The sequence below is a fragment of the Microcaecilia unicolor genome, chromosome 6, assembly GCF_901765095.1.
Source record: "Microcaecilia unicolor chromosome 6, aMicUni1.1, whole genome shotgun sequence".
Taxonomy (NCBI): Eukaryota; Metazoa; Chordata; class Amphibia; order Gymnophiona; family Siphonopidae; genus Microcaecilia; species Microcaecilia unicolor.
Genome location: NC_044036.1, coordinates 138,640,645 through 138,656,629, shown reverse-complemented (window position 1 = coordinate 138,656,629; position 15,985 = coordinate 138,640,645). Strand labels below are relative to the sequence as shown.

Sequence of the window (15,985 nt, the reverse complement as noted above, 5' to 3'; positions counted from 1 at the left end):
GCAGCCAATGCCTCAAGGCTGCCGAGACAGTGCCTGCCGGTGCCGCGCTTTTTAAAAAAAAAAACATTTCTCGTCCTTAGCGCCGTTAGCGCTTCTTCTTTTTGTAGCACCGGCCCTGCTGCTCAACAGGAAAAGCAGCAGTGGCCGGCAGTGGGTGCTGGCGCTGGGCGGGCCTGGGCTGAAATTGGGTGGGCCTGGGCCCACCCAGGCCCACCCGTAGCTACGCCCCTGTTCTCTCCCCCCTTGATGTCGAGGTGGGCCCCTCAGGCCTACCTGGTTCCTTGGTGGTCCAGCAAAGGGTCTTTGGGGGCAGGAGTGCAGCCCCCTCACTCTGATTATTGCCAGACCCGCATAAGCCCTGGCTCCTCCCGAGTGCCACCCTTGACCTGTACATCTTTTTAATTGGCCGGTCTGAGGGGATATTCAGCTGCGCTCTCCAGTTAAGTGCCACTGAATATCTCCACTTAGGCGTCTGGAAGCAACTTAAGCATGCAGGAGAGGCTCCGGCCCACTTAAATCGCTTTGAATATTGGCTCCATAATGTGCAACTCCAAAGAGGAGGTAGCCTCAGGAGGGGCATGGGTGGGTCGGGGAATTCCCAGCAATTAAGTGTGATATAATAGAATACCGGCATTTGCTTGTATGGCTGCCATTAGTTGAGCGCCAGTACTTATACCAGCCTTAGGCAGGTGTAAGTGCTCACACCCAAAGTTAGACTTGAAGGGGCGAATTCTAAAAAATTTTCCAAAAAAACTTGCATAGTGGTATTCTACAAACCACGCCTAAAATTAGGCACAGTTTATAGGACAGCGCTTAAACCCAGGGATGGCGCCTACATTTAGGTTCCATCATGTACACCAGCAAAAACATGGTGGAAATGCCCATGCCTATATTTAAGAGAGCAGCCCCCTTATTTTATAATTACACGCATAATTAAATGTCACGCTCCCGATCCACCCATGGCCCTTTCATTTCTGCACCCCCTTTTCAACTGATGCATAAAAATTTAGGCACAAATCCCGCACCTAAATGTACACGTGTGCATGTTAATTGAATTTAATTAGCACCAATAATTGTTTCTTAAAAAGCCAATTATTGGTGCTAATTCTCGCTATTCAAAACTAGTGGAACCATGCCCGTTTCCTCAACAATGAAATGGGCCCTAGGAAGGCTGTCATGTAAGCTTTTGTTTTCTCTCTCCCCTGCCCTCCCCTCCATGTCCAGCGATTCTTCCCTCCCCTTCCCCCAAAAGTCCAGAAATTCTCCTCTTCCCTGCCCCCCCATCCGTATCCCACGATTCTCTCCTCTACTGTCCTCCCATCCCATCCATGTCCATCAATTCTCCTCTGCCCTGCCCTCCCCTTCCCTTCCCTTTCTCCCTCCCCTCGATGTCCCGCGATTCTCTCCTCCCCTCAATTTGTACCTGAGCGTTCTCTGGCTGGCTGGCACTGGCTTCTGTTCCGTTCGTAACATCCCTCCTGACATCAGCTCGCCTCCAGCGTTCCCTTCCCTCTCACTGTTCCGCCCTCTGACGTCATTATGTCTTGACGCGAGGGCAGGACAGTGAGGGGGAATGGAACGCTGGAGGCTGGCTGACGTCAGCAGATGTTACGAACCCAGGCAGCCAGACATGGAACGTTGGAGGTGCAAATTATTATATAGGATGTGTGCGCCAATTTGACATGTACACAAATTTCCACGCACATTTTTTAGTGCTTTTTAAAGTATTAGAGGGGAAATGTGCACGAAGCTAGCATTGTTTACAGCGTATTCTGCGCAGAGCGCACTTTTACAGAATACTAGCTTAGCGCAGATCACCCCAGCACCTAACTCACTATTTACCGAATCTACCCCTATGTGTTTTAGAATCTCCAAAGCACACTCACAGTTATAAGTTGTTCATCGGTTCCAGTCATCTTTATTTTCTGTATGTTCCCCCCCCCCCCCCGTATCATTCCACCCACATCAACACACTCCCTTTTATTTCCTTACTCCCTAAAGCTATGCCCCTCCCCCACCCCTCCTTGTTCACTGAGTCTAGCTGGCATGTCACTTGTTTGTCTCCCAAACTCTCTGATCTCCTGCAGTGTGACTCTCGATCTCCCGTATCTGCTGGAATTGTTGCCAGGGTTGCTTGTAGTTCTTCCATTCCGACTTTGTTTCTACCTCAGGTCTTGCAACTCCTACTGGTGTATCTCGCTTTCAAAGACTTAACCATTCTTTGTAACCAGCTGGTCCCAGCTACCAGCGAGTTAATCACAAAAAGCCTGTTTTTACCTCTAGCTCAAGCATATTAGTTCTGTCTGTTTTCCATATAGAAGAAACGTCCATTTATACTTTTTTCTTTTTAATAATCTCATTTTCAGAATTCCGTTGAAACAAAACTATAAGCTATAGAAACATCAACAATCTCCTGGCCCATTGGATGAAAATACTGCTCCTGGGGAAGGCTTTCAAATATTTATACCCTGGGGAACTGCTGGATGTTACTACTATGATACCGTTCTGGCCTGAAACTGCAGAAGTACTCTGGATGACTACCAAAGTGATATTTTCCATTCTTAACGCTTCACTTTCAAGATCCTGCACTTCCAGCAACAAAGGGACTGCACAATCAGAACTGACGAATTCTATCAAGGTGCTGCCAGTTACCAGTATCCGAAGAAGATCTCAAAAACATACGAACATTAAAAATGCCAAGCTGGCTCAACCCAATGGTCCAGCGTTGACTGCAGGAGGCAGACCGGCTACCTCCCATGGTCTGAATATCAGGCCTTATGGTGCCAATTCCATAAGTGGGCACCTCTCTGTAGGCAACCGGTTGATGCATGATGAGAGTATATTCTATGTTGGCAGCTGGGTGCCCAGATTCTATTACAGAATCCCAGAGTAACCCAATAACCGTGTGCCTGACATTTAGCTGTCCACAGTTACATCACCCATAGATCTGGTAGAAGTCTAAATATGGCAGGTACATGCATAACTTAAGAATTCTATAAGTTACATATAGAAGTGGATAGCCACACCCATGCTGTGCCCATGTATACACCCTCTGGTCGATATTCAAAATGATTTAATTGGTCAGAAACAGCTACTGTTCTGCTCCCATTTTCATGTTCATGTATACATTAGGCAGCTTACATTCTCTATAATTAGATGACACTGTGCCCTTCAACTACAAGTGCCTGTAATCCTGTAGTTCCCCTGTAATAGGTTCTTTCAGATCACATGTCCAGCTTTCTGTGCCTTATGGGACGTGTTCTATTGCCTCATTTTATTCTCTATGCATGCTGGGCAAGTTACCCCCTCCCTTCTCTCTCCATTGGGTCTGTAAAAGTTAGTCTGCAGCATTTTTGCTCTGTGAACTGAAACTGCTTATGCTGTATTTTGCATTAATATTTAGCCTGCTGCTGCTGCAGTTCTCCCAGCCTCTTTTGCATGGAGAGAGAGCTGGTTGAGAACAGTTTCCCAGTTTGTAAGGTTAAAAACTCTTGTCTAGCACATCTGAACTGTAAGTTATTTTTCCTTGTTTAATTACTGCATTAAAGAAGATTTTGGTTCAAGAGTTCTGAGTTTTATCATACTGATGTAACATTTTATACTCTGGTTTAAACAAACTGTCAAGCATAGTTATTAATATTAAAAATGTTTTATTATGTGTGGTGTTGATGTTGTAAGTACTATACTATGAGGGACATAATCGAACGGGGCACCCAAGTTTTCCTGAGGACGTCCTCGCAGGACGTCCCCGCAAAGGGTCGGGGAAACCCGTATTATCGAAACAAGATGGGCGGCCATCTTGCGTTTCAATAATATGGTTAGGGATGCCCAAATCTCAACATTTAGGTTGACCTTAGAGATGGTCGTCCTTAGAGATGGTCATCCCCCATTTTTGGCGATAATGGAAACCGAGGACGCCCATCTCAAACGATCAAATCCAAGCCCTTTGGTTGTGGGAGGAGCCAGCATTCGTAGTGCACTGGTCCCCCTGACATGCCAGGACACCAACCGGGCACCCTAGAGGGCACTGCAGTGGACTTCAGAAAAAGCTCCTAGGTGCATAGCTCCCTTACCTTGGGTGCTGAGCCCCCCAAAACCCACTCCTCACAACTGTACACAACTACCATAGCCCATAGGGATGAAGGGGCACCTAGATGTGGGTACAGTGGGTTTGTGATGGATTTTGGAGGGCTCACATTTACTACCACAAGTATAAGGTGGGGGGATGGGCCTGGATCCGCCTGCCTGAAGTGCACTGCAGTACCCACTAAAACTGCTCCAGGGACCTGCATACTGCTGTCATGGAGCTGGGTATGATAGTTGAGGCTGGAAAAAATATTTAAAATTTTTTTTTAGGGTGGGAGGGGGTTAGTGACCACTGGGGGAGTAAGTGGAGGTCATCCCCAAGTCCCTCCAGTGGTCATCTGGTCATTTAGGGCACATTTTTGTAGCATGGTCGTCAAAAAAAAGGACCAAGTAAAGTCGGCCAAGTGTTCATCAGGGACGCCTTTCTTTTTTCCATTATCGGCCGAGGACGCCCATGTGTTAAGCACACCCCGGTCCCGCCTTTCCTATGCTTCTGACACGCCCCCATGAACTTTGGTCGTCCCCGCAATGGAAAGCAGTTGAGGACGTCCAAAATCGGTTTTCAATTATGCCAATTTGGGTGATCCTGGGAGAAGGACCCCCATCTCCCGATTTGTATGGGCACTCGAAAATAAGCCTACAAGTCATTTTTGTATTGTTATTTGAATATTTTACTGTTGTAATTGTCTATTGCTTATGTTTGATCAGGGGCGGACTGAGGGTGGTCTGGGTCCCCTCCCTGCTGCTGCTGGTGTAGCCGACGCCCCCGCTGCCCCGGTCCTACCTGAGGGGTCCTGGTAGTCTGGTGACCTCTGCGGGGGGCAGGAGGGCATGTTCTTTCCTGCCTGCTGTGCTGCCACTATTCCCCTGCCTGCCAGCACCGCCATGTTTTCAAAATGGCAACCGAGACTTCCCGTGGTTGTCTCACAGGTCTCGACAGTCTCGTGAGACTTCCGCAGGGAGTCTTGGCCGCCATTTTTAAAGTACTGTGGTGCTGGGGGGGCGGGGGGGATAGCAGCAGTCCAGCAGGCCGAGGAGGAAAGAACAGGTACCAAATTAGTTTGTGAATCCTCTAGGGAAATACACATTGTACCTGAATGTAACTCACCATGAGCTACTACTGAAAAAGGTGTGAGCAAAATCCAAATAAATAAAATAATTGCTAATAAAAGGCCTTCTTAAGTGGGTATTTTCCAAATAGCACTTAGGTACCCTGTTAGTACTTATACAGCTAAGTGTACACGTTCATGCATAAGTACACAAGATATGTGTAAACGCCTGCACCTAGATTATTTATATGCCTTTTATTAATTGTCAGTGTACAAAGTTTACAAAGCATGCCTTTATAATCCATGCATCTTTCTTCGTTATTATTGCCTTGAAATTTGTGCAGCTCTATTTTAGATAGGGCGTAGAAACTAGAATTAATGTCCGGCTCAGGACGTGTTCAGTTTGATAGTATTTTAGAACAGGATCTGCAGACACAGGAATGCACGTGTATGTGGGTCATGTGCAGTGGGAGCCTCCGTTTTATAAGATAAGTACATAAATATTGCTATACTGGGACAGACCAAAGGTCCATCAAGTCCAGCATCCTGTTTCCAACAGTGGCCAATCCAGGTCACAAACACCTGGCAAGATCCCAAAAAACTACAAAATATTTTATGCTGCTTATCCCAGAAATAAGCAGTGGATTTTCCCCAAGTCCATTTTAATAATGATCTATGGGCTTTTCCTTCAGGAAGCCATCCAAACCTTTTTTAAACCCTCCTAAGCTAACCACCTTTACCACATTCTCTGGCAACGAATTCCAGAGTTTAATTACACGTTGAGTGAAGAAACATTTTCTCCGATTTGTTTTAAATTTACTACTTTGTAGCTTCATTGCATGCCCCCTAGTCCTAGTATTTTTAGAAAGAGTAAACCGACGCTTCACATCTACCCATTCAACTGTACTCATTATTTTATAGGCCTGAATCATATCTCCCCTCAGCCGTCTTTTTTCCAAGCTGAAGAGCCCTAGCCACTTTAGCCTTTCCTCACAGGGAAGTTATCCCATCCCCTTTATCATTTTCTTCGCCCTTCTCTGTACATTTTCTAATTCCACTATATCTTTTTTGAGATGCGTCAACCAGAATTGTACACAAAATTCGAGGTGTGGTCGCACCATGGAGCAATACAAAGGCATTATAACATCCTTATCTTTGTTTTCCATTCCTTTCCTAATAATACCTAACATTCTATTTGCTTTTTTAGCTGCTGCAGCACACAGGGAAAAAAATCAACGGAGGAAACATGGCTACTTATATGTGCAAGTGCCAACACACGTGTGAGTCAGGACTTATTGACTTATTGTATATGCATGTCAGCACATACACGTGAATGCAGTAATGAGACACAGAAACCACAATCATCACTGAATTCTGAATTGGAGGGAAAAATAAAAAATAGCAGATTAAGGAGACCTCTATTAATCTGTCCTGTAAATGGCCAACCTACATGTGCACAGTTGAGACATCTGTACGTCAGGGGCATACCTATGGGGGCCTGGGCCCCTGCAAATTTCATTCGGGCCCCTGGTTTGGCTGGCAGGGGTCCCCAACCCCTGCCAGCCGAAAGCCTTCTTCAGCGCGGTCTCTGGCGCAGCCGCATTCGCTGCCTGCCCCCTGCTCTCTTCTTGCTTCGAGGAGGCTTCGGCTACTGGGGGTTGAGGACCCCTGCCAGCAAAGGTATTTATTTGTGAGGGGGCGAGGCGAGGTGGTGGGGGGAGCAAGGTGGCGAGGTGTGGCGGTGGGGGGGGGGGGGGGCGGCACTCAAAATGTGCCCACAACCTCGGGTTCTGACCCCCTCCCACCATGAGGTCTGGCTACGCCCCTGCTGTACGTATGAAAGAGCAGGTGTAAATCCCAGCATGCAAATTGTCACATATACATGAGCTCCCTTTGTGAAACAGGCAACGCATTTGTAGATTTTAGTCCTGCCCACATCATAACCAAATCAGGCACCCTTGACAAACACATTTAAATACCAGCTCTCTAAAATTGGGTTTACATAGTTATGTGACGTGGAGGGGCATAATCGAACGTCGCCGGCGATCTATTTTGGCGGCGGTGCAACAGCTGGCCGGAACCGTATTATCGAAAAAAATGGCCGGCCATCTTTTTTTCGATAATACGGTTTAGCTTGGCCAAATGCATGAGTTCGCCGGGTTTGAGATTGCTGGTTTTGTTTTTCAGTGATAATGGAAAAAAATGCCGGCCATCTCAAACCCGGCAAAATCCAAGGCATTTGGTCGCGGGAGGAGCCAGCAGTTGTAGTGCATTGGTCCCCCTGACATGCCAGGACACCAACCGGACACCTTGGGGGCACTTCTAAAAATTTAAAAACAAAATACAAATAGCTCCCAGGTGCATAGCTCCCTTCCCTTGGGTGCTGAGCCCCCAAATCCCCCCCAAACCCACTCCCCACACCATTATCATAGCCCTTATGGCTGAAGGGGAGCACCTACATGTGGGTACAGTGGGTTTTGGGGGGGGGTTTGGAGGGCTCAGCACTTAGCACCACAAGTGTAACCAGTAGGGGGGGGGGGTGGACCTGGGTCTGCCAGCCTGGAGTGCACTGCACCCATTAAAAACTGCTCCAGGGACCTGCATACTGCTGTCAGGGAGCTGGGTATGACATTTCAGGCTGGCATAGAGGCTGGCAAAAAAGTGTTTTATTTTTATTTTTTTAGTGTGGGAGGGGGTTGGTGACCACTGAGGGACTATGGGGAGGTCATCCCCAATTCCCTCTGATGGTCATCTGGTCAATTGGGGCACCTTTTTGAGGCTTGGTCGTGAAAATAAAAGGACCAAGTAAACCCGTCAAAATACTGATTAACGCCGCTTTTTTTCCATTATCCGCGAAAGACCGGCCATCTGGTAGCCACGCCCATGCCCGCCCATGTCCCGCCTTCGCTACACCACTGACACACCCCCTTGAACTTTCGCCGGAGGGCAACGGGAAAGTGGCGATGCTGTCAAAAAAGCCGCTTTCCATTATACCGATTTCACCGCTTTTGAGAGATCACCGGCCATCTCCCGATTTATGTCGGGAAATGGCCGGTGATCACTTTCAAAAATAAGCCTGATAGACATGTAAAGACCGGTATCTACATGTCTAAATCACAAATAGGACTTGTGTACAACACATGTCTGATCTTACTGGCAGGTCTCCTACCAGACTGCTTCACCTGAGAACATTGGCAACGTGCAAAGGAAATTGATGCAAGGAACTGGTCTGGCGAGACAAGATGTCTGTAACAAGATAAATGAGGCATGTATGGTGCAAGGGGTCTTTGCTCACTAAAACATTCTCTGTACTTCTCCTCTAAGGGATTAGTTAGTAATTAATATCTGTTGGCGGAAACAGCGGTTTTAAGACTCCTTCAGGCACTCTTGTTCCTAATGATAACCACCTCATAAAGAATCTATTATTTCAGAGCTATAAAACAGGTTGAAGGATCAAGTGATCAAGAAAAGATGCTGGTAAACAGTCTTACAGTTAAATACTAGGAATATCTGGACATCGGATTCAGGAATATTTCAGTAAGGTAATTGCTTGACAGCTACATGTTTTAATGTACTGATTAAGCCTAGATATGCATTTATCCTATATAATAATTCTCACCTCCAACGTTCTATGGGTCTTGCTGCCTGTGTTCGTGACTTCTTCGGAGTTGGTGTGCTAGGCTCCGTAGCACAGGCTGATGTCACCGTAGCCATTATGATGTCAACATCAGAACCCACAAAAAAAGAAAAAAAAACACATGCATGCCTCACAGCTGATCCACCCCCCTCAAAACTGTCTCGCGCATATTTGAACCACCATACAGCTTGACAGCAAAAGAAAAAAAAAGTGGCTTGAGCCTACCTGACGCCACTGACGCGCTCAACAGCTGCCCTCTCGACTTACCGTAGTGGCTCAAGCTTGCCTGCCTCGCAAATTAGCCACCATCCCGGTTAATGAGTGACAAGACACGACCCGATGAGGTAAGTGAAGATGACTTTTAAAATTCGAAGTGAGGGGGCCTGGAACTGGAAGGGAGGGAAGGAGGAAGGGAGGGATGACAACCCTGGAACTAGGAAGGAAGGAGGGACCCTGAAACTCGGAGGGAGGGAGGGAGACCCTGAAACTCAGAGGGAGGGAGGGGGCCCCTGGTACACACTCTCATTCTCACACACACACTCTCTCTCTCACAGACACACTCACACCCAGTCTCACTCTCTCTCTGTCACACACACACACTCGCACATTCACTCTCTCTCACACACACTCTCTCTCTCTCAAACATACATACTCCGAGGAAAACCTTGCTAGCGCCTGTTTCATTTGTGTCAGAAATGGGTCTTTTTTACTAGTATGATAATAATTTCCACTGCTGGAAAGTCTAGAATCGATTTAGAGGATCCTTTAATAAAGTGAGGTGAACCTTTGCACTTCTTGCACAGCAATTTCTGGGATTACCACGTGGTATAAGCAAACTCTGTGTAGTGACTGTAGGGAGCGTTCCCAGAATCTACCCCTACAGTTCCCACACAGAAAAAACCTTTACCACATGATAGAAGCAGCTGCTATAGCGCGGATGTATTTAGATAAGTGCATTTCCACTATCTGCATCGTAGAATAAGGTACCCTGCGCGAGCTCTAATGTGCCATCCAACCCCATTCCCTGCCTATAACTCACCCATTTCCCATTCTATTCTAGGGTATTCAGTTAGTGCTTGAATTAGCATGCACTACGGATCATGCCAGCGTGATAATGGTACAAAATGTTGCAAGTGTCTCTCTTCTTCCCCCATTCTCTATCTCTGTGGATAACACTCTCATCCTCCCTGTCTCATCAGCTGGTAACCTTGGGGTCATCTTCGACTCCTTTCTCTCCTTCTCTGCACATATTCAACAGACTGCTAAAACCTGTCATTTCTTTCTCTATAATATCACCAAAATTCGTCCTTTCCTTTCTGAGCACACTACCAGAACCCTCATCCACACTCTTATCACCTCTCGCTTAGACTATTGCAACTTGCTTCTCACAGGTCTCTCCCACTAAGACATCTCTCTCCCCTTCAATCTGTTCAAAATTCTATTCTGCCAGTGTCACTATGCTCATATTAGCCCTCTCCTCTCTTCATTGACTCACTATCCATTTCCGCATACAGTTCAAACTCCTCTTATTGACTTACAAGTGCATTTACTCTGCAGCTCCTCAGTTACACTCCATTCATTCTGTTCACTGGGTAAATCTCTCTTATCTGCACCCTTCTCCTCCACCGCTAACTCCATTCCTTTTATCTTGCTGCACCAAATGTCTGGAATAGACTTCCTGAGCCGGAACGTCAAGCTCCATCTCTGGCCGTCTTCAAATCTAGGCTAAAAATCCACCTTTTTGATACTGCTTTTAACTCCTAACTTACTCACTTATTCAGTACCCATGTTTTATCATTCCCACCTTAGTAATTCCCTTATCTCTTATTTGTCCTGTTTGTCTGTCCTAATTAGATTGTAAGCTCTGTCGAGCAGGGACTGTCTCTTCATGTTCAAATGTACAGCGCTGTGTACGTCTAGTAGCGCTATAGAAATGATAAGTAGTAGTAGTCTTTGGGATTCCAGAATCTTGCTACTCTGTCCTTATCTCTTATTTGTCCTGTTTGTCTGTCCTAGTTAAATTGCAAGCTCTGTCGAGCAGGGACTGTCTCTTTATGTCCAGTGTACAGCATTTTGTACGTCTAGTAGCGCTATAGAAATGATAAGTACTAATCCTGAAGCATCTCCATTGGTCGCCAGTACAATATAGAGTGCAATTTAAATCACATCCTATATTTGCCTGCACCAAAATACATAAAGGAGGCGTTTTCAGTGTACCAACCAGGAAGACAGTTAAGATCAGACACTGTGATGAGGCTTAATTCAGACTCAATTGTATAAATGCATCATTGTGATACAAGAACTTCTGCCTTTTTGGTAGCAGGAATTCAGATGCGGAATGCATTAACTGGAAATCTGCATCAATGTGACTGGTAAAGTAGCATTTATTTTCTGGGTATTGTTGAATGTGCTGATGCTGAGATAGTTAGAATAGTATTCTTCTACAGTTTATTATATGATATTTTGTATTGTGTGTTCTTTTTAATTTATGTATGTTTTATTGGAAACTGCTTAGTTGTAGGCAACAGTGTTACTCGAAGTACTAGGTCAAAGTACTTAAGTAAATTTTTAATGTGGCTTTTCATTGTACTTTTACTTAAGTATTAAAATACACATTTATTGTACTTTTACTTAAGTGAAAGTAAATACCTAACATAATACTTTTTGTAACTAAAGTGAATGCAACTATTGTTAACATTTTTATCCCAACTATTTTATTGCTCTACAATTCAATCTGCTTCGCTTTTAATAAAACTACGTTTTGAAAATGACTGTCACTCTTCTGCGTGCGCATGAGAGTCATTAATCCAGCACAGCTAAAAAGGTGTTCAACCGTTGCTCTGTCAGGAAGTTGATTGTTTAGGCTAATAAAACGTTCCTTCAAATCAGGCCAAGCCACAACATTACTGATGCCTTTTAACTTGGTCTGCAGGTATTGATCAAAAGGAATCTTTATCTCGAGCGCTTGACTTTCTTATAGCAAAGAATGCTTTATCATCATCACTGTCATTATTATCTGCATTAGCTAATTCATCACTTGCATCTTCATCTGTCCAGTTACATAGAAGGCTTTCACAAAGTTGAAATCGTTGTCTGTTGTCCTAACAATTTTTCGCCTGATGGCAAAGTCTGTTTGAATACCTTCAAGAACGATACAAATATATTTAAGGCCAGGCAAGCAAATTATCAATCCAATGGACAGTCATGCCAATGTAAAATTTTCCATGAGCTGTCCAGCAGTCTGTTATGATAGAGACATATGATTGTTCACCAAGAATTGCAACCAGCTTTAGCTTCATCTCCGCTTCAAAGTGACGGAACTCATCACTGTTCTGTTTGGCTGGAGACTAGTAATCAGTTCAACAAGCTCAGGCAATTCTACTGTTCTCATAGGCTGTATTTATTTATTTATTACACTTGTACCCCGCGCTTTCCCACACAGAGCAGGCTCAATGTGGCTTACATAGTAAAAAGTAAAGATAGTAAATATCATATATAACAAACAATCAGCCTTATTTTCGAAAGAGAAAGACACCCATATTTCGACCCAAATCGAGAGATGGGTGTCTTTCTCCCGTGGGTGCCCAAATCGGTATAATCGAAAGCTGATTTTGGGCGTCTTCAACTGCAATCTGTCGCGGAAATGACCAAAGTTGATGGGGGCGTGTTAGAGGTGTGGTGAGGGCGGGACTGGGGCGTGTTTATCAGCCGAGGAGAGATGGGCGTCCTCGGCCGATAATCGAAAAAAGAAAGGCGTTTTTAGTGCGAATTTCAGTCATTTTTTGGACCCTTTTTTCACAAACAAGTCCCAAAAAAGTTCCCTAAATGACCAGATGACCACCGGAGGGAATTGGGGATGACCACCCCACCCACAGTGGTCACTAACCCCTCCCACCAAAAAAAAAAACAACTTTAACAACTTTTTTTTCCAGCCTGTATGCCAGCCTCAAATGCCATACCCAGCTCCACCACAGCAATACGCAGGTCCCTAGAGCAGTTGTTAGTGGGTACAGTGGATGTCAGCCAGGTGGACCCAGGCCCATCCTCCCCCTACCAGTTACACTTGTGGTGTGTGAAGATGAGGCTTCTGTTCCCACTCTCCAGCAGGCCTCACTGGCCTATGGCCTCTGAACAGGACTCCAAACAGTCTCTTCCCAACATCCTGAGCTATCCAACCTCAAGCTCCTGGGCCCCTTTCTCACTCAGGGTGAGCTGGTTCTCAGTATGCAAATTGTATGCAGATTAGCATGATATCCTTTCACACTCAGGGTGACCTGGTTCTCCAGAGGCAAAATTAAACAGGTCTTACCAACAGTATATTCAGGCAATCCTTTATTCCAGCCCCTGGGCACAGTTCTTCTAGCTTAAATACTTTATACATTTACATAACTTCACTCTGAGCCTCCCCACACAGATTCCTGGGCTTAGCATTAACCTCAATACTTTGGGGACTTCTAACCCCAGGCTTTGCAGCCTGCTTCTCAGTACTGTACACACAACCCTACTTCTTCTTTGGACACCCCAGTCCTTCCTTCCTTGGACACCCAGTCCTTTCTTTGAACACACAGTTCCTCTAAGTACTGAGGCTACACAGTCCAATACTAATGCTTTAGGGACTTCTTACCCCAGCCTGTTTTTCTTCCTTGAGCACACAGTCCACCACAAGTCCATAGGGTTTAGCCAGTTCTTTCCAGGGGGATCCTCTTTCTTCAGCCACCAGCTCTCTTCTTTTCCTTTTACAACTCAGGTGGGGTATAAAGTGGTTAATAGCTAAACAGGACCCAGCCCATGACCGCCTGCACCTGTAGCCATCCCAGGACTCTCCCCGGTCCTAGCAACCTCCACATCCCGGCCCCTAATGGGTCCCTCTAGTGGCTCACCCGGACATCCTGGACATTTTTAGGGGAACAGCGCCACCTAGTCGCCTGCCCCAGCTAGGACAGCCTCTTATTTATCACAGGTGGTAAATGGGAGCCCTCCAAACCGCCCCCAAAACCCACTGTACCAACATCTAGGTGCCCCCCTTCAGCCATAAGTGCTATGGTAATGGTGTAGGGTTGTGGGCAGTGGGTTTTGGGGGGATTTGGGGTCAGCTCAGCACCAAAGGGAAGGGAGCTATGGACATGGGAGGTATTTTACTTTTTTTTTTAATTGTTCAAGTGCCCCCTACGGTGCCCGGTTGGTGTCCTGGCAAGTGAGGGGGACCAGTGCACTACGAATCCTGGCTCCTCCCACGACCCAATGCCTTGGATTTGTTCGTTTTTGAGCTGGGCACCTTCAGTTTCCATTATCACTGAAAAATGAAACCGCCCAGCTCAAATCCGCACAAATCCGATGCATTTGCCCGGCAAAAACCGTATTATCGAAAAAAGATGGACGCCCATTTTTTTCGAAAATACGGTCTGTCCCACCCCTTCACGTACCCGTTCTCGGAGATAGACGCCCATGGAGATGGGCGTTCGCATTCGATTATGCCCCTCAATATGTAATAAGATAATATGGAATAATTAGTGTATTCCCTAAACACCAAAATTTAAGATCAGATGATCCACTGTTTCAGGTTTTTCTGTTTCATTTGGTTTACAGAGGAATCTTCATTTAGGGCCCTGTTTACAAAGCCGCACTGTAGACGTGCTAACGTTTTTAACGTGCACTAAAAATTAGCACACACTAACACTAGAGACACCCATAGGAATATATGGGTGTCTAGCATTAGCGAGCGCTAAAACCCTAGTGCATCTTAGTAAACAGGGCCCATAGGTCTCTCTTTTAACTTCAAGCTTCAGAAGTAACTAGATAAAAATAATAAAAATTAGTAAAATTATTACTTCAGCAAAAGCAAAAGTAACAAATTTTTTCTGTACTTCTTTACAAGTAACAAAAAGTTTTACTTAAGTAACGTAACTAGTTACATTTACTTAGTTACTATACAACACTGCTAGGCGGTATATAAATTTGGAAAATAAATACATACATACATAAGGTTTATATTCAAGATCCCTTGGTGATATTATTTTGATTCCCATTCCTACAAATTCAACACAAAATCTTTCTGAACTGTTAAAGAAAGAGAGAAGCAGAGTGAGAAAGAGAGAGAGAGAGAGAGAGAGAGAGAGAGAGAGAAAGAGGGTGGAATTGAAAGAGAAAGAGAGAGGGGTGGAATTGAGAGAGAGAGGGGAGAGAGAGAGAGAGTGGGATTCAGCGAGAAGGACAGAGAGAGAGAGAGAGAAAGGGAGAGAGAGAAGTTGGATTGGATTGAGAAAGAGAGAGAGAGAGAAAGAACAAGAGGGTGGGATTGAGAGAGAAAGAGAGAAGTAGGGGGAGAATGGGATTGAGCAAAAGAGAGAAAGAAAGAGAAACAGAGAGAGAGAGAGAGAGAGAGAGGAAAGTGGGACTGAGCAAAAGAGAGAGAGAGAGAAAGAAAGGAAGGAAGGAAGGGAGAGGGAGACAGAAAGTGTGAGTGCTGTCCTTTTGAAACTGTGCTTCAAAAAGGTTGATTACCCTATTGTATATAGTATCTTGCAGCAAGCAAGTAAAAACTTGACATAGGTGTACTACAGGGAAGTAAGGCATTTCTCATCATTGACAACTGGATGTACAGATTACCATGCCTTTGAAGAACATCTTCCATTGATCAATGGTACTGTGTAGTCAAGGATTTTCTGGATACGGTAGATCATCATTCTATCTGAAGTTCCTTTATCTAAAAACTCCCATTATGTGGAACAATCATGGGCTTCAGTCCATAATTCCACTAGCCGGAAAAGTATCTCTTGTTTGAAAATTAGTTTGCTTCATATGTTCCATTATCCAGAAAAACTGTTGTTATCTGAAAATATTTGGAGAATTTACAGTTTCTATTAATATCTCTTATTGGAACAACTATGGTCCCAGCCCTTTTCACTCTACTGTACAACAACAATGATCACGTGTTATGAAGAGCCAAGTTCAATAATGTTTGTTTTCTGTACACAGATATATATTTTTTTAAATAATAATCTTTCATGTAACTAATTGTAAATATGGCAGAAGGAAAACAATAGCTGCCTTATGTTATATTTCACAATGCTGTTTATTTACTTCTCCGCTCTGTTGGGAAGTGTATCTTGGTTGTTAAGACCAAATATTTTCCATAATCTTGTTGTTATCGAGGGGCTGATGGAAAATGTGCAAACTTGGCAAATCCCAAATATTTTATAAACAATCCCAAAAT

At 44.9% G+C, this 15,985-nt stretch overlaps 1 protein-coding gene across 1 annotated transcript in view; it reads left to right on the top strand.

Annotated features, from left to right (window-relative positions):
- LOC115473127 (solute carrier family 26 member 6-like) overlaps positions 1-2,719 on the top strand; it is a 49,404-nt gene extending 46,685 nt beyond the window's left edge. Inside the window, exon 22 of the mRNA XM_030207805.1 lies at positions 2,580-2,719. Coding sequence (XP_030063665.1) covers positions 2,580-2,624 — 45 coding nt within the window. The 3' untranslated portion in view covers positions 2,625-2,719. The remainder of the gene's footprint in view (positions 1-2,579) is intronic.
- Positions 2,720-15,985: the final 13,266 nt, after the last annotated feature.